The sequence below is a fragment of the Plectropomus leopardus genome, chromosome 23, assembly GCF_008729295.1.
Source record: "Plectropomus leopardus isolate mb chromosome 23, YSFRI_Pleo_2.0, whole genome shotgun sequence".
NCBI classification, from domain to species: Eukaryota; Metazoa; Chordata; class Actinopteri; order Perciformes; family Serranidae; genus Plectropomus; species Plectropomus leopardus.
In genome coordinates this window covers 9,036,301-9,058,740 of record NC_056485.1, presented here as the reverse complement: position 1 = coordinate 9,058,740, position 22,440 = coordinate 9,036,301, and the positions used below count along the sequence as shown (strand labels likewise).

The window sequence follows — 22,440 nt, the reverse complement described above, 5'->3', positions numbered from 1 at the left end:
AGAAGTGAACGGAGCACACTGCCTCTACGTGTAGTAATCATGTTTCACCAGAGGGCAGCAGCAGAGTGTTTTTTCTGTTGTCACTGGTGCACTGCGCTCCAAACCAGTCCACCGCCCACCTGTGCTCGAGAGATGCATCAAGCTGCAATAGACAAACCGGGACAGAAAACGAAACTCAAATGTTGTCGTTCAAATAAAAGCCTAGGAAGTCGGCAATTAAATCAGAATCACCATTCGTCAACTCCCGTCAAAATAGTATTAATTTGCTGAAGAATCTGGACACTTGCAGCAACCACCAGATGCAAAACACCACGGTTACAGCCTACGTGAACTTTATCAGACAATGATATACCATTTTCAGAAGTCCGACTGGGAAATTTTGTTTATTGATTAGTTGTCATACTTTTTCCCCCGCCAACTGACAATGTCTTTACAGTGTTTGTTTGTTTTTCATGGTTTCTTTATATACAGGAAATTAAACTAATTCTGGTCAAATAAAATGCAATGTACCAAAGTCAGCCCTCGAAAAGTAGGTGCAATAGTATGTGCCACTGGAAACTAGAAATTCATTTTTTCCCTATTTCAATATCAAAATATGTAATTCAAATTCAGTTTTCTAAAAGTCATTCACTTTTTAGTGGCACGTACATCTGCCCAAAGGAAGAGAGCTACTTGCTATTATTGGATATGTACATGTATCACATTAAATGTATATAAAGATTTTATTTACAAATGTATATATTTACATCCAATCTATGATGCATCATTAGAATTTAGTCCCTTCAAAAAGTCTTTTATTTTTTAAAGCCAAGCCTACCGGAAACGTGTCTGTTTTTTTACGTCAGGTAGCAGCTCCGCTCCTGTCCAGCCCACAGAGGCTCGGATGAGGAAGTAGCCAGTTTCACTGATACGTGCGCTGAATAGGACAGCAACTAAAAGTATGTATCTTTTCATTGTAACGTAGGAAACCATAACTAGCGCTGAACGCGTTGAATAATATAATTTCTATGTGAACGTGAGTAAATTTCATAACGTTAGCCCGGTGATGTTAGCTAACACAGTGAGGCTACAGAGCCAAGCCCATCGCGGCTGTCAGTGGTATCAATGGTATGAATGATGGAGCAAGCGAGGTTTGGTAATAATAAGGATTTTAACGCAGACTACCAGGTCTATGAGGACTGCTTATGGTAATTTAGACTGGGGTAGATTAGCAGATGATGCTAATGTTGAAATGTATTGCAAGGTAAGGTTGGTTTTGTTTATATGCACCTGCTTTATAGCACCGTAGCAGCAATAGTAGGCCTGTGTTGAGGTTTCTTCTTATGACCCATTTTAGAAAACATGACCTCAGTACAGGCCAGATTATGGTATTTTAGATATATTATTTTCCTGTTTGCTGGGTTGGATGAAGTACCTGAAAGCTGTACTTGAGTAAAAGTTCATAAATTTCATAAAGTCACTTAATATGATATTCATAAATAAAATAAAATAATAAAACACACACTGTACAAGTGTACCTAGTTTTTATGAAAAAGTCAGCATGACACCTAAAATCTAGCACATATCATCTGGACCAAAAGTCTTAAAGTATTTGACATTTACTTTCCTTAAGTATCAAAAGTAATTGTATTAGATTAAATAAGTAATAAGCGTATAAGTAAATGTCAGTGATAAAACAGCAGTTAGAATTTCTACAAGTATTGCATTTACTTTTTTGTACGGACATCACCTTAAAATTCAGCTAGTTATTCATTTAAAGGAAAAACTGGTCTTTTTTGTACAATTTAAAGGATTTAATTAACAATTATAATTTTTTTTGTCTGTCCCATTTCTTTATTTATTTGCACCTCGCTTTCTTCCTTCCTCCCTTCCTTCCCAATTTTGTAGTAACTAAACAAGATGCTTGGGGGGCAATGTAGTGGAGTAAGAATAAAAGTGAGAAAAGGATAGTTAAACGCACATCACGCAGGTCCAAGGCTAACAAAAAACAACTTTCATGAGAGAAAAAGGTTAACACCTGCACGCTTATTTTTTGATCTGACAAAGATCCAGGCAGGATCGAAACGTTGTCTTCAATAAACTTTGTATGGCATGGAGTAAGTGTGCAGGCCTTACCCTTTTTCCCTCATAAAAGTAAAAGTGGAGAGAAAAATATCAACTCAAATACAGATACATGACACATGACACCACTGGCTGTTGGTCATCCCTCTGTAGATAATATCTTTCACTGTCATGTAACAGTTTTTAAGGCAAAGTCACAGCTTTGTGATGCAAAGATGATGATGGTACAATAGGCTTCCACAAAGAAATGATAGAGAAGTCACAGGAAAACATGTTCTTTTCAATCATCAAATGGATATTTGCATCTGTCGGTGTGTTGGGGCACACTGTAGGTTTCCCTCGGAGTTTCAGCAGCCATGAAGCTTCGCCTGCACTTTGTTGTGGACCCCATGGGCTGGCTGTGTATCAGCGTGGTGTTTGGGATCTGGCTCTACAACACTTTCTTCATCCCCAAACTGGTTCTACATCCTCATTACAACGAGGGACACATCCCCTGGGCTATAGTTGTTTGTGAGTATCCTTGTTCTCCTCCTTTGTTGACGCACTGTTGGAGAGGGACCATTGAAAGAAGTCATTGGAATTTCTGGCAAAGCTGCATGGATCACACTTGAAGTGGACATAAAAACTGTATATCTCCTCAGGTTATTACATAGCATCAGCACTCTGCATAGCAGCCCTATTCAGAGCTTCCACAGCAGATCCTGGCCGTCTTCCTGTGGACCCCCACATACCTCACTCTGGTATGGATGCAGATTCCAGTGTGTCAGATTGTGCTGTTCAGCCTTAAATCTTTAACTGGACTGAACACAGTCAATGTAGCATTTTATTCACTACTAGTTTTGTCCCTCATATTAAATAATTGAAGCACTTTCATTGCAGTTGGTGGCCACGTAGACCACAGTAAATAGGTCTGATTAACTTATTACTGTGTCACTATGTCTGCTATCAATGCCAGAACTACCAGAATTAACCAATAATCATCTAATTTATCTATGTCACAGAGCGAGAGCACTGGGAGTTGTGCAATAAGTGCAACTTAATGAGACCTAAAAGGTCCCACCACTGCAGTCGTTGTGGCCACTGTGTGCGCAGAATGGACCACCACTGTCCTTGGTAAGGATATGTGCTCATGAAGGTCTTACCTTACATCAGAGTAGAGACGGGATCAAAGAACTGTTTCCAGTTTTGTTTTGTCCGATATATTGGAACTGTTATCAGCTTATCAGTTTCTCTAATCGACACAAGCATGTTTTTTTTTTTGACGGTTGCACATTGCAAAACAATAACGTCAAACTTAAGCGTCTATGCCGCATCAAGACGGAGTCATTGCAGAGAGGAAGAAACAGTCCAGAGCATAGCTTCATTTTTCAAAGAAAGATGACAACAGTGCTGCTTATATTGTCTATGAAATTATAATTTCAAGTAAGGGTGGAATCATTGAAAAATTGCTTGAAATCTTTCCCCACAACAAGGAATTTAAATTCCAGGATGCCCATGTATTTGACACTCCATTACCAAGGGTCGATATCCTATGTTATAATAACATTTGTACCATACTGCGTCACATGCATGTTTTTTCCGACTCCATTCTAGACTTTTCGGACTCAGAGATAATAAAACAGGTGACGCTGAAAACCTGTGTAGGCGTACTTTTTCCCCCACACAGAAAGTTGATTAGGAATCAGGAGGGCAAACAATAAAGAATTGAGTGATATAGCGTTAGTTTTAATAAAATCTGATTCATTCCCATCCTTATATTAGACACCTATTAAACTGTGTTTAAAGGTAGAAATCCACGGAGAAAAAAAATAAAATTTTACAGACGATGTGATGTGTGTATTAAATGGCAGGGGAACAGTGAGGATAGATTATGGTGTAACGTTACTACAAAGTCAAGAGACATTTTCCAGAGCCACACACATTTGCACGAATGTAAGATAAATACTGACCCGCATTCTATGTATGTAGATATTTATTTAGTTATTATGATGGTATAAATAAATTAGAAATCTAATATAATAAAGAATGCTTTGCTGCAAATATAATTCTTTTTTTTTTTAATAAAAATTGACAAACATAATACAGGGTAATATCTTAAATCCTGTTTATTCCTTTCCAGGATCAATAACTGTGTGGGAGAAGACAACCACTGGCTCTTCCTGCAGCTCTGTTTCTACGCTCAGGTCCTCAGTTTGTTCACCCTGGTGCTGGACTTCTGCCAGTACTATTACTTCCAGCCACTGACAGGACTAGATCAGGTAAAATTCTACAGAATTATAAATAAAATCCTCTGTTGATAGAAAATGTTCTTAGAACTTGTAATGTCTTAAAGTCTGTAGTATACTGCAATACTGTAGCAGTAGTCTCTGTATTTATTTAGTTATCTTAAAGTGCTATGTGACTGTAATAAATACTTACGCTATCATTTGAGGTTATAAAAAAATTGAGGATATTACATCAAAGGGTTGTTCTTCTGTCTTTTTTCTTCTGCCAGGAGAAGTTTACAACACGCCATGAACTGGCTCTGCTGCGAGTCTCAGCACTCATGGGTTTGGTCATGTTTGGTGGCATGACTAGCTTGTTTTACACGCAGATGACAGGCATCCTCTCTGTGAGTACTCAGTAATGACTCATTATATTGTTTCAAATTACATTTGCTGCTGTAATTATGTTTATGCGATTATGTCTTCTTCACTTAATAGACTGCAGCTAATGTAACAGTTTAGTTTCACTTTGTAAGATCTATAAGATAAGCATAAGCAAGCTCTGTACAAGAACAATTTAGCAAATGATAGAGCAGCACACAAAGCTGCAGACAAATGACACAATGCATCAAAATAAAACAATCAGTGTAAGTAATGGAGTGATCAATAGAGAAGAAACACGAGAAAGTCTGGGGTTAGGCTGCGTGTGCACGCGGCTGTTTACACGTCCTGTCAATGACAGCATATAGCTGCCAGCTGTCAAGATTTGCATTAATACGAAGAAGAAATTGAATTCCTACACACATTTATCACCGCTGCATTGATTTACTTAAGTAGTATTGACATTTTAATATCAAGAATCTTTCTCAAGACGTATTGGACAATCATAAAGTGACGCAGTTCTTATATACGGGCCGTAATTGCATGTTAGTCCACACTTGTGTCGGAGGTATGTCCACAATTACACAGAAACCACCGATCAAGATCATGTGTGCTATACAAACATATAACAGAGGTTGATGCATGTTCAAAATCGCTTTGACACTATTAAACAACAAGTTAATTTTTCAATTTGATGGCAAATATACATAAGACATAGCCCAAATATACAGTATACAAATGCATGTCCTTTAGCCTTAATCTCATTCATTAAAATATAAAAAACATATACACTTAAAGGCATTTTAGCTCTTATGCATGTTGTAATACAGGTAAAGGTAACAGTAGGCTGAGCAGTTGACTTAGTCTTAATATCACACTACCACATGGCCCTGCTGTAAATATCAGCTCACAGAGGCAAATCAGTCAAAATACTCTAATGAAAAAGTGTCTTTGTAATTTGATCTTCAGGGGATTTGATACCCTGCCACAAATGACGACGACAAAGCAAGTGGTGTGTATGTTGCCTTCTGCTCATCATTTTATTACGAGCCAAAGTCATCTTCGAGCTTTCATCAAGAATTTTGGCAGAGCTGTAATGTCTTGAAACATCTATACTTAGCCTCCATGATGAGGTGGGAAACAGCAAGCTGTTATTTAGAGAGACATTTTTTTATGGATGGAGCTGTCCACAGGAGCAGTAGATAACGACAGTACAGAGAAACACAATAACGTTGCTAATGGCTGACCATGTGACACTTTAATCAAGGTCCCAAATCATTTTTTATGGAGATTATTTGGGGAAATTATCCTCTCATTTTGCATTGTCCTCTCCTTTTTCCTTTCTTACAGGACACTACCACCATTGAGAAAATGGCTCAGTTCTCAAATGAAATGTGAGTCAGTTTCACTCTGTTTGTCCTATTTCCCCACTTATTTGCTTTCTTGCAGTGAGTTCGCTCAGAGGATCAATACCACTGTCATGTCTGTCTGTTCAAAGTGAAGCTGGAGTCAGCAGCCGCTTAGCTTAGCTTAAGGAGTAGATGTGGGGAAATATTTTGCCTGCCTCTATCCAAATGTAAAAAAAAATACACCTACCATCACTTTAAAGCTCACTTTAAATGTCCTCTCTTGTTTGTTTTATTTACACAGTGTAAAAACCCAAGCTTTTTGTTTTATGAGGGATTATGTGCTGGACTGTTTCTTAGCTGGGCATTGTGACTTCCTGGAGTTTTGTCAGCGAATCACTGTGACGTCACTCTAACAACAGCAGTCACTTCCGAGTAGACAACTGGCAATTGACTTCCACTGGGGAGATACGTGAAATTGGCAAATCAACAACAAATAAACATGGTGGTATTTTATGTACTTTGTTTTGCTAGTGTCTTTGATAAAATAAATCTGCAGGCACAAGCTGAACAATTTCTTGCTATGAACATCAGCATAAAATATTAGCCATGTAAAAAACAAACAAAATCAGTTGCAATGATGGCTATGTATACTCTATACACTAACCCATCAAGACAGCTGACCAGCAACTCCCATGGTTTAAGAAGTAAAGTTACTGGTTTTATTAATCAAGTCTGGTGGCTTTGAGATAACCACTTCTGTTTCCTGTCAGAAAGAGCGGTCTGGCGGCAAGGCAAAGGGGTTAAAATATTGTAAATATAGCGTAGACGTAAACTGATATTGATTTTTTTAGGTGGTCCTTTCTTGAGGTGGCAAAAATATAACCAATTGAGACAGCATTTGCACAGCACCATTTCACATTTTCTACTATTATGTGTTGATTTGAAGGCTGATTTTGTTACCTCCAGACAAAGCTCGCTAACCTAAACTAAGATAAACCCAGCTAAGCTATCTGTCTGCGAGCTCCAGCTTCATTGTGATCAGAGAAATCAAAGTGGTATCAGTCTAACTAATTTTGGACATGAATTTTGAAACCTTTTTACGTCTCCTTTTCAGATATGGCTCAAAGAAATCTTGGCAGTGGGCGCTAGCTGAAGTTTGCGGCACTCGCTGGAAACTCCTGTGGCTCATCCCACTCCGAAGCAGGCAGCCGATCCAAGCCAGCCACCACTTCCGCACCCACGTGTAGGTTGGTGGCACTACAGTACCTCCTGCCTGCACAGATGGTAGGGGCTGCCTTGATGAAACACTGTAAACACACTTAAGAATCCATCTGCGCGCCTTCACCGTCCTCTTTTGTGCTATGGGAGCTGGGCAGCAGTCTTGGTTTGTGGATACTATAAGCTTTTTTTTCTTTCTTTCTTTTTTTTTTTGCCTTTCTCTACAAGGCCCAGACTGGCAGTAAACAGGGTCAAGAAACACCTAAGGGAGTGATGGGAAAATGTTGCTTTTTTACTCACTGTGACTGCTACTTTTAGCGTTTGGAAACCACTTTCAATGGCTAATTGAATCGGAAGGATGGAAGTCTTCACCTGAAAACTGCAAAAGGGACCCCTCTCAGGTTACTTTAACAAAGAGCCTTTACTACTGACCTTTAATCAGCTACAGACAGAACCAGTGTGTCTATTAGAAAGGCATTTTTTGTATAAAGTTTGTGCCTTGTTTCTTTTAAATATGTCCTTTTTATTTGTCATGCATGAGAAGCATTTATGTTTTCATGTTTTATGGTTGGAGATCGTCCATCATGATTCCATGTGAATAGTGAAGGGAACTGGTGTCACTTGCATTCCTTTAATTGGTGAGGATTTGATGATTCTTGAATGTTTTGTGCATTGTTCTATGAACTTTTTAATCTATGAAGTGATAATTTCGGAAGCATGACCACAGAACAAAGTTTATAACTTGAACACTGATATGTAGTATTTTTATGACAAGTGATTGGCCGGGTTTGAAGATGTGTAGTAGAAAGCAGACAGTTCACACTTAATGCTTTGGTAAAAATCCAAAATTACAAACCAGTTTATACTATAAATCTTAGGCTGTATATGTTGTAGTCAAACCTGCTGTATAATCATTTTCTTTCTGTGAGTATAACAAAGATTTCGCAGCAAGTTAATATCATGACCTGATCATAACCTGTTGTGAAATCCTTATTGAAGAGGTGTGAGTGTCACATACTATCCTCAAAGATAACTTATATCACTATGTTTATCTTAAAAGAACAGTTTGACATGTTGGGAAATACACTTTTTCGCTTTCTCGACAGTGGCGCCATGGCCTCCCTGAAATCCATCGTCTCATCTTACTCTAATCAAGAAAGCTAATTTGTGTAAGTCCCAAAATGTCAAACTATTCCTTTAGATCGATCTGTTAAGCTAAAGTCTGCTCTGTCAACCATAGCACTTACAATGCATTGGCACAAATCACTTTTAAACATGTCTTTCATTTTTTACTCTTGAAAGTAAAATTTGTGTTTTATACTTAGCCTTTTAGTGCTGTAGCTGTCATAGGTAGGTCTTAAATGTGTCTGACCAAGTGGCTTTATAAATGCGTATCTTTATCAGTAATACAAAAACTAGCAGATTAATCATGTGGTGACTTAGAGTACAGCTAGTTAAGTTGACACAACACTGAAACACTGATTTATTTATGGTGGTTTTGCTGTGACGATATGGTACTGTTTTGAGATTTTACTGAATTCTTTAACAGGAAACTTAAAAAGGAGATGATTCAGTGCATAATTATTCTGGCTTAGTGTGGTTGTCATTGTGTGTAATACTTGGCAAACCCATAGCTAAACCTCTACGTAAACAAAGCTTGCCATGTGTGGGAAATATAACAATACCCAAGTAGTTTTAAGTGCCTTTCTAGGTCTTCTTTTCACTCTCACGGTACATTATCATCATGTTGGTCTCCATACAAGCCAAAGACCTGGGGAAATGTTGCAATAGTTAGCAAGCATTCAGTAAATGCATGTTTCACCAAATTTCTGAAGGTAGCGGTCAATATTATGCACTGATTTTCACACGAGCACACTGCATCACACTGTTTTACTGCATCAATGGTACTCCTGTAAGAAAGTCTCCACTTAAAGGTATTGTATTTTATGTGTATCTGTTTTATTTATATCTTAATTCAGAATGGTCGCATTTGCATGAGTGTGTGTTGATAACTTTGCTCAGTGGTTTTTATAACTCCGATTCAGGTTCTTGGATGTTTGTGTGAATTTTTTTTTTATTTCTGCTTTTTTATTCTGTTTGGTGGTGAGTTGATTGGTGGGCAAATGTGTGTGATTGGCATTAAAATAATAGGCGCCTATAGATGATATTCAGTTTCTTTTACAAATAATTTTTGAAAGCAATAAGCATTGTGTTTAAGTGAAGCCATCCATATTATTACAACAGTGGTGAAAATATGATATTTGTTGTTAGTTATGTGAACTGGGTGGATGAGTTTTACTTATTACTCACTGACCAGTGATTACCGGACTTAAACATCTGTCAATATTTAAGTAACTTCAGCCAAGATTAACGCTACTGTAGCTGCTGTGTATAGTTTTACAGTAAATCTTCTATTAACAACATGTCAGCCTCAACATCTCATGTTGTTAGAAACAGAATAACACACAGGCTTGAGTTCATTTGATTTGAATCAAGAGCTGTAAGAGAGTGGAGGTGTGAGCACCTCACAGCTGTTATCTGGCGTCACACAGGGCGCTTAGTTTGGGCCTGTGCAGTTTTGTTCACATTGTACATGCTGTTTTTAGAATGTGTTTTAGCTTTATTTATTTTTTTTTATTCAGACCTCAAACACTGATACAGTTCCATTTTGTGAATTAAATTATATACCATAAATATGTTATGAATTTCTTTATGTATAGAAAGATTATGACAATGTTAGAAAATTGTATTGTGATTATACTAACTATATAGATATTCATATTCTAATAAATTAGAGTCTGGATAAGTTTGATCAGATTCTTTTCTTCTTTTCCATCTCGCTGTTCAGTAACCTTTTGCAGCATCTGAAGATTGTATTTTATCATATTACCATTTACCGTATTTTGAGAGGCTGTGTGGATAATGTTAGCAAGCTTAGCCAAAAACTCTGGTGTCTAAACACACTGAGCACCAGCCTTTTCTGCTTGCTTCATAGCGAAAATTAACTTTCATCATAAAACTACACCAGTCAGTGCAGATAATTATTCATATATTGTACGACTAGTGTGGAATCACTGTTAAAACCAATGTAACAGTGAGCATTTTAGCTCGAGAGCTTAAAAAAAACCTAAATTAGCGCTGCTTAGTTAACAGGCAACCAGATTCTGTTTTCATAATATCTTCAAATGAATGTCTTTTTTTCACTAAGGTAGTCTTTTGATGCGATAACTATAGGCTTGACCCCATATATTGTCAGTTTCAGGGCATCATATCCACCATCTGTCCAAATGCGCAAAGACGCTCTTTCATGTCTTGAAAGCTAGATATAACAGCGGGTGAGAAGAACATTACTTTTGAAGAGCACCATCTAAATAGAAGTAGATGGAGCGTATTCAGAGACTGCAGACAAATTGCTTCCCTTTGTCTGTTAAGTGATGTAATGGGCCATAAAATGTGTAATGTGATGACACAGAGGCCCACAGTCAGACATGACAAGCTTGATCCCGGTGACCTGTTCAACACAGTCAGGACTTTTATTCAGCAAATACCTCCAATATAAGATAAGATAAAATTACATTTTCCCAAGAGAAATCAGCTGTTTAATATTCACCTGAACAAGCTGGCTAGCATTTGAAGTGACGATAAAAATATAGGTAATGAAATGCAGTGGCGATCCTAGACTAAAGGGCCCCTGACAAATAAGTAGACTTAAGGCTTACTTTAGATATGCTTTAACAAATTGACATAAATTGAACAATTTCTGCCTTGAACACCATGATATTCACTTTAAACAAAAAGACGAAACCTTTTTTTTTTTTTTTAAATTTCAGCAAATTTTGCATTAAATATGTGACTCTGCAGCTTTAAAGTCAGACTGCCTCAATGGTTCAACTGCTGTTGATTCTCACAGTACAATGTGTCTCCAGCCAAATGGTCATTGTTCTGAACTTTTCTTAAGTCTCAGTGAGGCGTGTGTAATGTGTGCATTATCCGTGAACATGTCCTAATCTATGTGTGCTGTCTAAAATGGTTGCATGTTTTAAAAATACACTGAACACACACCCATACGCACACACATTTTACTGCCCTCAGCAACTCCAACCGGCTTGGCCAAGACATTAATTTGTTTCAAGTCCCAACAAGGCCATCACATACGAATTCAGTGATGAGAAACAAGATTGTTTTTGTTATGCAACATTTTTTTAGAGTTAGCCACAAGAAAAAAAATCACTTGTTGTCTGAGGCAGTTTAATAAACCATTCTGCTTAAATGCTAATATCTAAATCACTGCAGTTTGTCTTTATATTAACATATAACATATCAGTGATATTAAATATACCTCCTTTTTTTTCAAGGACCCCTCACATCATGATCTGACAACACTTTTAGGCGCCCAAAAAAAATCAGCGTCAAATAATACAAAACATAGATGTTGTCAATTATATGTTGTTTCGAATGCTTGATCTTAATCAAGGTGCTTTACAATATCTCTAAAGATTTAAAATTCTATACAGATAAATAAATAAATAAAGAGACACATGATATATGGTCTTGGTATAATTTCAGCCTTCATTGTTTTAAGAACTAATATTCAAGCTTGTTTTTGTAATAAAATATATTAACACAAACACATCAGTATGTGTAAAATGAGCCTGGGGTGAAATTTAATTAGCGAGTTTGGGCTTTGGGATAGTAAAATTTAAGGAGCCCTGTCTAGATAATAGCAGTCTGCAGCGGCCCGGGTTAAATGTGCTCTTAATCCATAGAAATGGTTGGTCAACTGGACTAATTAAATAAGTGACCACCTGCTATTTTTATAGTCGATGACATCTGGCTGAACAAAAGAAATAATTAGCCACATGCTTGATAAACATAAACTATGCTTGGAGCAGTTAGCTCTCAGATACAAGGCTGTTTACCTGTCTAGGATTGGAGTTAGTGGCTTGGCGTGTTCCGCTGCCATTTTGCCAAGCCGAGACGAGGATTAAGTCTCGGAGATGGGAGATAGATTTAATGATCGGATCACATATTATGTGCAGCATGATTTTAGATTTCTACCCATATGGGTCTTATATCCTACTCGATATTATTTTGTGATTAGGTTCATCCTCAACATCAATTATGCTTTGCTTAGAAGACTTTTTGTGATCTAGTGCTTCAGTAAAGATCCCACATGTTTGACTATTAACAATTTGTTAGTTGTTACTTGGTTTCTGTATCCATAAAATGGTGCATAGATTAATCCAATCACTTTTTTACATATTGAAAATTGGAACTTCTCACTGACTTGACTCTCCGATTACATTGCAAGGCAGTAAAATACTCTTATTGTATTCTTTTTACACTGTTCATAAAGCCATAATTAGATTTTGCAGACTTCAGCGGGTCATGTGGGTGTGTTGCCAGTGGCAGGTGTCTGCCACGTTCCTCCATTTTCAGCTCTGCAGCTGAACTTCCTGAACATGGAGGTATTGATTGGCCTATTGATTTTCAAATAAGCTCTCATTGTAGAAAGTAGAAATCCAATTAAAAGTTGAACTTGAAACGGTTAATCCAATCAAGACAATGAAATGTATCGATTTTACCCTCAAAATCAATAAGGTGCACGCGTCTCTCTCTCTCGTGCGTAGGAGCTCGGCCCAGAACATTTTCCTTTCTCCAAAAGAATGAGAGGCACATCTTTAGGTCAGCTGAAGAATGTAACTCACATTATCCTGGATAGTTATGTTTGGAGTCAGTTTAACTCCAGACGATGAACTCGTCTTAGACTTATTTGGGATTCAACAGTGGTACTGCTGCATACAAAGTTCTGTCAGCACCAATCACAGACTTTGAGAATATGAAAATACAATGTATTTAACCATGTTTTACAGCTGCAAGTCATCATTTCATTTAAAAACTGTGTTTATGAGCAATTGTCATTACATTAGAAAAAGGTCATTAGATATCATGATGATAAAACAATATAAAGTATGTTTTCAGAGCTGTTGGAGGGAACTCATGATACACAAACAGAACATTATGGTTAAAGTGGCTTTTTAAATAAGCCACACGCGCATATTAATCCCATTACTTTTGAAATGCTAAATAATATGTTAATTCAGGAATGAAATGTAACAACATACGCTGTAACCATTTAGATTAAACAAACTTTGCCTGGGGGTTCCTCAGTACACCAAAATTAAATGATTTGCTCTTGCCTTTCTTTAGTATTTATTCCAATTGTTATATATACTGCTTATTGTATTTGTAAGTGCTTTTGCATATTATTTTATTTCTTAATATTAATATTGAGTAATATAGATGTGTTTCTTTTTTACATAATAGGATTGTTTTTATGTAAATTATTATTATTATTATTATTGTTATTTATTATTATTACTACTACTATTGTTACTATTTAATTTATTTTCAGGAGCCAGAGGTGGAGGAATGGGCTTGGGGGCTGGTGGGTGGGATGGGTGAGGTGAATTCTGGTGTTCATAACATTTAGGCCTAGTTTCCTTTGTCATAGATAATTTTACAAAGCAATCTGTCAAAAACAAAAAAAGAATAAAGTGTTCTACAGCCACACAAGATGCAAATAATAATATAGACTTCCTTCAGATTTCTCCGTCATGAGCTGACATTTGCCTTCCATGATGACTGCTGAGTGTGTCATTGTTCTCTGTGTTTAAGAACCGATTAAACTGGCCAGCTCATAATTAGGCTTCTAATTAGTGCTTTATTAAAGTCAGGTGTGCTGAAAAGGTCAGCTGTGAGCACACTTAAAAGCAGTAATACAGTGCAATAAGCCGTAAGGCAAACATACAGCATGTTGTCTATGCTGCAGGTGCCTAATTAGAGTATTTAAGACCTACTTCATTTCTATGGACTGTCAATTGTATTTTGTGAGATTTAAGTGCTAAAATATAGCGTTAAAAGGACAGTTCGACCCCGAATCAAAAATACATATTTTTCTTCTAATCTGTAGTGCTTTTTATCCGTCTACTTTGTTTTAGTGTGAGCTTTCAAGTTTTGGAGATATCTGCTTTCTCTCCAATAAAATAATTCACCAAAAATAGAAATAAATAAAAACTCACCAGCAATGTCTCTTTCCAAAAACCAAGCCCTGGTATCTCAACATAATCCACAGACCTTGTTGTGAGCAGTTTCATGTAGGAATTACATTCTTTTTTACCGAACTACACCCACCAGCTATCACCGCGCGGGAGGACGCATTCATCTACCCATGGACAAGGTTCCCAACAGCTAATGAAAACATTAATGGCGTCTTCCTCAGCTAGGTGAGTAACAGATACACACTTCTCTTTGCGCGGTGAAACAGTGATACAAAATAGTTCGGTAGAGAAAAAATAGTTCCTACATGCAACTGCTCACAACAAGGTATGCGAATTATCTTGAATGACCAGCTCATGATTTCTAGAGAGACATTACTGTTGAGTTTTTAAAAATGTATTTTTTGGCGCTTTGAGCATCACAAGTCGAGCGCCATCTAGTTCCGACAGGCATCTTTATGGCCAATATCTCTAGCACTTGGTGGCTCACACCAAAAAATGCAGACTGATAAAAAGCACTACAGGTAAGAAGACAAATATGTCACTTCAAAAAACCAAAACTACAATATGAGTGAAATTCTTCATTTCCATTAGCATTAGCCCTGCTGTTTTCCCCTCCTGTCATCTATTTGTTGTAACTTATGCTAAACAACTGTTGCTAAGTCCACCCACCTTCCCTGTGGGGAAATCCAGCTGCCACTGAGCGGCCTCAGTGAGGAGGATTGGAATGTGGCAGGAGAGAAAAGGTCTTTTCATCTGGCATTCGGATAACATTTACATGGACGCGCCAAATGTCTTAATTCATGGATCAAAATACAGTTGACTCCACTAAGCCCTTGAATGCAACAGGTCTCTTTGAAACTACTTGATCTCCATCACTGCTTTATGGGTCATAGACCATCTTTGAATGACAACAATCATTTTCAGTGACCCCACAACAAGGCATTTTTACATGTGAGATGTCTCACTGTTTTTAATGACCTTTAGCTCAGTGCCACACAGTGATATCAAGCTGCACTGGCTCTTTAGTGGAGCACTGGTGGAGGGGGGAGAATGGGAGGAGGCTGCTGTAGGAGGGGGATGGTGAGGGTTGCAGGGTCACGGCTCTTGTAATTACCACAGTCAGGTTCAAGTCACTGGTCAAGTTGTTGCTGTTTTTTTTCTTCCCCCATGATGCATCATTGTCAGGGACCGGCCTACATGTGGCCCAGCATGCTTCCACTGATGCCCCTTTGATTAGGTGTCTTATCTTCCACCGGGCTGCGTTCGATGACAGCCGGGAGCACAGTGATGGCTGGGAAACTCACAGAGAGGTCCATTAAATGGCAGCTTTGTTATGACATGTCAGCAAGGACGTGGTGGATGGTAAGTGGAGCTCTTTTTTTCCTGGCTTCCTCCTCTTAAATCAACTTTAAGAAGGCTGTTATTTCATGTTTGGCAAAATATGTAATATCAGTGTTAAGATTCCAACTGCAACACACAAATATCATATTCTGCTGATAACCCTCTTGAAATTTAATTTACCTTACCATCATTTTGTATTGCTTTTGTTCGTATCTGTGCATGGGTCAAGATTGACTACATTTGCAGAAGTGAGGGATATTGTGGGGGATGCTAATAAATATAAAAGGTTTTGACTGCAGCACTTTACTTTTATTGCCACATTCTCTAATTAGTTTATTACATGCTAAGTGCCACCAAAATGCTAGATGTTTTTTCAGTTAAGAAAATAATAATAAATGTTTTCAAGTGCATCCCTCATCCCTGGCACAAACATTCATTTCTGAATCACTCTAATCAAAACTTTTTTAAATTGTATTTTATTTATTAATTATTTATTTAAATTCTATGAAAGCATATTGCTGCCATGCCAGAAAAAATGGCCAGTGTCAGGTAATGATATTAAAAGTTTCTTGTTATCGATAGATGTTTTTTTTTCATGTTTTAACAAGATATTTCCATGTATTCACAAGATTTTTTATGTCATTTCATCATATGACTCATCGCAGATATTATTTATGTTGTTATAACATGGAATTTCCCATGTTAAAACTTAGTAATTTATTGTTATAACAAGCAGAGTTTCTTGTAGTGTTTAAATATCTTGTTATAACATAAAAATATCTTATTAAAACGTGAAATACATTTCTTTCTTTCTTCTATTCTTTTTCAAGTACACCCTGTAAGTAAAAACAACACAGGATCCAATGGCAATTTTAATTCTATTTTCACTCTCCTCTTTTACCTTACTGGACAAGATATGTGAATGATCTCCAGTCATTCCACATTTTCTGATACTGAACCTTTTGAATATATTGAAACTATCAGTGTAGGGCTGAAAAGTCTCATTTTTATCTTCTAATCAAATCCACTCCCTGTTAATGCCTCTGCTCATCATATATCCTCCCAATATCTACCCTCAATAGTTCTGTCTCACATGGAAGGTATTTTCTGCCATGTCAGCGGTTAACAATCTATAGATGTGGGAGATGGTTTTTTTTTAATTAGCATTTGAAACTTTGATCTCTGAACAAATCCAGTTACACTGCAAGGAGTCGAGGCAGAATCAAACCGAGCTTTCTTGCCGAGATGAATAACTAAAGGAACTATGAAGCCTCCCTTCAGTGTAAGAGCGTTCCTCAAGTGCACCTCTCTGTGCACCCTCTGCAGTGTTAATTTGATAGTGTTGGACAAAGAGCCCTTTCTCCAGCCCGCGCCTTTCCCATGCTGAAGAGGCAACGCAGGCTGACATTTCTCTCTGAATATTTATTTACTTGTGTGACTACAGGCGAGCTTTTATTGTGCTCCGTCACCAGGGTTTAAGTTGAGGTTTGTTTGTCTGTCTCAGAGAATTGACCCTTTCTGCTCAGGCCATGCTGCTGGCGTTAACTCTATTGCTCTTGCTACTGCAATATGTTTATACTTTATTGCTTTAACATGTGCTGTTTTAAAGGAAGACCTAAAATAAACTGAATTAACTTCAACTCTTATATCTGCAAGTTTCAATTAAGAAAGAGCCATAGTGCTTTTAAAAACTCTGCAGGGATTTTAACAGCAATTTCAGCGAGCAAGAACAGAAAATGGTGTTAAGTACGTCAGGGCCAGAAATTAATTAAAAGTTCATATTGAAAATAAAAATAGTGGAGGATTTAGCAGAGACCAGCTGACCTGCTGTCTTGTCATGACAAGTTACCTCAAGCTGTTATGAAAGGCCCACAGGAAATTGTGCAGTTGGTTGCTCTTAACAGTCTAATGGACAACCACATTCATGTCATTCATCTTACTGTAAGAAGATCACTCAAGTAATAGAGGTAGTAGCAGCAGCCTTGTAGTATGACTTTGTATATGGTAATCTTTACATTACAGCTATGTGGTTACCATAACCATTTTTTGGAGAATTCAAAATCAGGTTTTGTATTTTCTGAACAATCTTTACTTTGGGTTGTTGTTTGGGTAGTTAAATGTCCCGCATATTGATATTATCATACAATGATAGTATGATAAAGAGCTCTAGATTATAAGCAGATGACAGGCGGTTTACAACACTGGTACACTGGCACCACACATTGTAAAAATGACACTTGTATTGTGCATACTTAGTGCCAGACTAGTATATATATATATATATATATATATATATATATATATATATATATATATATATATATAAATATAATAAATATGTAAGGAAAAAATAAAATATAGTATATAGTATGTAAATTTACAGATTTCATCTTCCTCTTTTTTGTCTGTACGTCCTCCTGGATGACTTTTGCCTTTTCATTTTGTTTTACTTACTCATACGCCACCTACTCATACGCCACCCCACCCCCCCCCCGCACACAGACACACACACACACACACACACACACACACACAAACACGCACACACGCACACACACTGCACTCATACCTATAAATGCTCGAGCATGTTCTGACTGTGATGCTCACTCACCGATGACCTCATTATTTCCAGGTCTAGAGGTGGTACCCCTGCTACAGACTGACTGTTAGATGTTATGAACCACTTTTCCCATTATTAATTTTCATATATTATTGTATATGTTTACGTATATATTATTAAATATTGGAATTTTCAAAAATGGCCAGGAAATAACTAGCATGTAATAAAAGTACTCTTTTTCTATATGGAGCAATATGCCATTTTTGTATCACAAAAAATGTTTGGAGCTGAATGTGTCCTTTTATTTTAGTGGTGCCTAATAGCACTGCGGCTGTGCCAATGTTCTGTAAATAGAGAAATAGAAAAACTACACTTTGTAACTCTCCTGTGTTTGTGCACGACTTCTAAATTGTTGAATTACATCAAAACATACCTAGCTTTTATTTTACAGCTAAGAGATGTACAAGGCCTAAGTTTTGATTCTCCACTGGGTCCCATATATGTAACTTGCAGTTATATTTATAGCCACGTGGGGGCGGTAGGTCCACATTCAGAGGGTTGCATCTGTGAAGGCTCGTGCCATGTGCACCAGTAACCTGGCATGATATAATGCTGGGTAAATGGAGGCAGAGAGAGTAAGCAGTCAGGGTATGTGATAATGATCTACTCTTTCATAGCAGCTCATCCATTAACAAATTAAAAGTTAAATGCACTAAATTTAAAAGTAAAACACCCTTGGAGAAGTACTAAATAATGTGAACTGGGTGTATAGTGATGTGTTCCCAAATGTACTGTGTATGTGCTTGAAATTTTGTGTGCTTCCATTTAGTATGCTCTAAAGGAGTGTTTTTGAAAGACATAATAGTCAGAAGGACAAAATCTGTTCTGCCTTAACCCAGCAAATAGCTTTGCTTCAAGACTGCCACAGTATAAATAAAGTAAATTGATTCACCAACAATATCTTATCTAAGTTAGCCTTGAAACAATCATTGATCAGCAATTTATAGCCACTTCCTCTACAAAGGAATGCTCTTAGTTTAATTATTTTTGGAGGTGAATCACAACTGATGAGCAAGTGTATGTGATGTAGATACTGATCAGCACTGACATTTTTAGATGGTGTGAATTCTGTGTTAATGACATGATAACAGGGATCAGAAAGCAGTAAAATCCTTTGTAGGACAACCCATACGTCATTTAATCCTGTTTCCCACTCTGATCATGTTGGTATACTGTTATGGGCACCCAGTGAAGGTTACACATTTTAGTCAGTCAAATGCACTGGCAATGTTGTGCCATTACCACTCAACTATTGTATGTACACTATAAGTGTCACTATTAACACTGCTGCTATCACTGCTATTAGCCTACTATTACACATCTGTTATTCTTATTAATTAATGAGCACTATAACAGCACTGATGCGTTTGATTACTGTTACATTAAAATTATATTTGTATATGTGTGCCCGTATTAATGATTTCAGTGCTATTTTGTTGTAAATATTTTATTAAGAAATAATACCATTTTATTATAGATAAGAGTGAGTGTAAAATTAACACAATAAAAGGATAATATAAGGTTTGTGGTATTAAAAAAAAATCACAGTAATTACCTAAAAGTGCCTTTTTTTTTACTAGCATATAAAAGCCTGAACATGTCTTGCAGCTATGACTCGTAAAATGTATTTTGGTATTGCTAGGCGTGTTATAACTGCTAATAATAATAATAATAATTGCCGTTATAATAATACTCATCATCACAGTAATCATAATCTAATTTCCCTAATTTCCATTACTGCATTACTGCATGTTGTAGAGCAGTAATTACTGCAGTATTGTGATTTCCACCATCAGTCACTGACCACATCGCTATTCAGGCCGACTGCCCAGCGGCGGCTCTGTCAAGCCCCAAACAGCACGTCAGAGGAGCGGAAGTGAGGGGCCCAGGGTACAGAGTCCCGGGGCCACTGCTTCTGGCCAATGAGAGGCGAGAATGCAAACACTCATACAAATCTGAGCTGTGTCAAGGTACAGAGAAACCGCGAGATGATGGCAGGGAAATGTGGAGTTTTTGCTTTCAAAATAAGATGTACCATTTGTCTCGTTTGTGGTTAAAAAATATTTAGATTCTATTATAACAGAGGGTTATTACACCTTTTATTTACAGTAATAACAATATTAACAGACTTACAGCTTCTATAACCTACACATAAAAACAAGAAAAACATCTAAGCCAACTACACAATGACCTGAAACAGGGCCGTATCCATGACGTCAACACTGGGGGAAACCAAGTATGCTGTTGGGTCTGACATTAATACTAAACCCCCAGTAATAATAATGGCAACTTTTAAAGTTTATTTATGATCAATTTCTGCTAATAGTTATTTTGACAATGTGCCTGTTGTAGCATAGCTTTTTTTTCTTATTTATTTCGATTTTTTTCATCAATTATTGGGACATTATTGAATTATTATTATTATCACTAGTAGTAGTAGAAGTAAAAGTAGTAGTAGCACTAGTAGAAACTTAATTTCAGACATACAAGAGAGCCAGTAGCAAAAAAGAAAAAGGACATTCAGGACAAAAAAAAAAGAAGGATAAAAACCATCTCAATTTATCATTCACCAACATTCTGATTAGTGACTAGAATTTAACAGTAATTTAAAAAAAAAAAAGTCTCAAAAATTGTAACTGATGACAATTAAATTTATTTTGACATTTAATTATTGTAACTAGTTATATGTTACTCTCCAATACTGTTAATTAAATTAATGGTGGCTGCATTCCATTTAGGGGATGCCCTGGTGTGTACTGGCTCACTGGAACAGCTTACTGGGACACTTAATGGAACTGAGCCATTGTTAATTTTATCAGTTTCACCTGTGCGTTTCCTTATATGACAAAATGTCTGCTGTGTAAAAAGTTAATTACCATGTTAACTGGCACTGTAGTCGTGTTTCATATGAATATGCGTTTAAACTAGAGAATAAATTCTTGTTTCTGAATTAGGGTTTTATTTAGAAAAGTCGTACCGGAAACTGTTTTGATAAAATCACATCCGGCTTGACAGTTACTGCTGAGAGCCGGAGGGCGGCAGTCAGGCAGACAGTGAAAGTGAAGGCGGAGACCAGCCCAGTGCCGAAAACTCAGCCTCTTCTGGATCACGTTCAACTTCACTGAACAACCCCAAAAACCGATCCAAAAAAGTAAAGCTTGAAGAGGAAGGAAGACAAGAAAAAAAGAGAAAAAAAACGCGAGGTGCTCCCAACTTCTGTTCACCGCTATCTGCAAAGAATTGTCTTCCGGTGTTGACTTTTTTTTTTTTACGAGCACTGCAAGAGAAAACCCTCCAAAGCACAAAGTTGAACGTGAGAAATGTGAAGCTACCGGCTTGTGTGTTTCAACCAGGCTCCAGGATTCTCTATTAATCCATGCAGTACAGTGCAATGGTACGTGAACATGGATTATTATTGCTTTCAAATGTTGTGATGATACCATTTGTGATTTTTTTTTTTTGGTGATACTGTCCTGTCCTCGCGACCGTAGAGAAATGTGGAGATAACTTAACACGGACCACAACACTGGCACGGCCGGGCCAAAAATTGTACTAAACTTGGCACAGTTTCTCCGGGCAGCCTATGTTAACATCCCATTCCCCTTAATTTGGCGAGTGAACTCTATGTGGACTGGTGACAGCTCTGTAGGACACACAAACACACACACTGCAGCAACAAAGTAACAATGTTTAACTTCTAGTGGTTTCAGCATTAACGCTGCACTGTTACGATACACATTTAGCTTAGTGACAGCTGCTAATAAAAACCTTTTCAGGTGCTCAGATAGACTTTTTCGGCTCACATATGGTCAATATTAAAATGTATTTATAATATTTAAAAGAAAAAAATCCCCTCCATAAGCTAATTGGGTGTCAAAGTTTAAGCTAGGCGTCATTTTTACGTGTCGTAGAGCTTTACAGGCTAATTCTGCTGTAAACAATACAGTGTATAAATTAATATGTTTGAATTTGTAGTCTTTAAACGAATGTTTGCGTTTTAAAAAGCGCATTAAAAAAACAAAAGTGCCCTATCTTTAATATCAGATACTATTTATCTTGTCATGATTTATTTCAAGGGGTTTTCCAGATCATTTTAAGGCGAACAAGCTGTCGGTTTCCTTGGTATAATGTGGAAAAACAAACAAACAAAAAAGTTAGTTTTTACTGTTACGCACACACACTGCGTTAAATTATCTAAAGTGGAG

General features: G+C 37.1%; 2 protein-coding genes across 4 annotated transcripts in view; both read left to right on the top strand.

The window, feature by feature from the left end:
- The first annotated feature begins 870 nt into the window (after positions 1–870).
- Positions 871–9,917, top strand: zdhhc21 (zinc finger DHHC-type palmitoyltransferase 21). Of its 2 annotated transcripts, XM_042511819.1 has the most exons (9): positions 871–938; positions 2,394–2,571; positions 2,703–2,801; positions 3,063–3,174; positions 4,181–4,319; positions 4,556–4,672; positions 5,997–6,040; positions 7,110–7,279; positions 7,442–9,917. In XM_042511819.1, the coding sequence occupies exons 2-8, from the start codon at positions 2,418–2,420 to the stop codon at positions 7,240–7,242; spliced, it is 798 nt and encodes a 265-aa protein (XP_042367753.1). In that variant the 5' UTR covers positions 871–938; positions 2,394–2,417; the 3' UTR covers positions 7,243–7,279; positions 7,442–9,917. The 2 variants fall into 2 exon arrangements, with proteins under 2 accessions (XP_042367753.1, XP_042367752.1); XM_042511818.1 differs by having other exon boundaries at positions 7,110–9,917.
- Positions 9,918–21,316: 11,399 nt separating this feature from the next.
- Positions 21,317–22,440, top strand: part of LOC121962150 (nuclear factor 1 B-type-like) — a 69,286-nt gene continuing 68,162 nt past the window's right edge. For both annotated transcript variants that reach the window (XM_042512348.1, XM_042512347.1), the window contains exon 1: positions 21,317–21,629. In XM_042512348.1, coding sequence (XP_042368282.1) covers positions 21,612–21,629 — 18 coding nt within the window. In that variant the 5' untranslated portion in view covers positions 21,317–21,611. The remainder of the gene's footprint in view (positions 21,630–22,440) is intronic.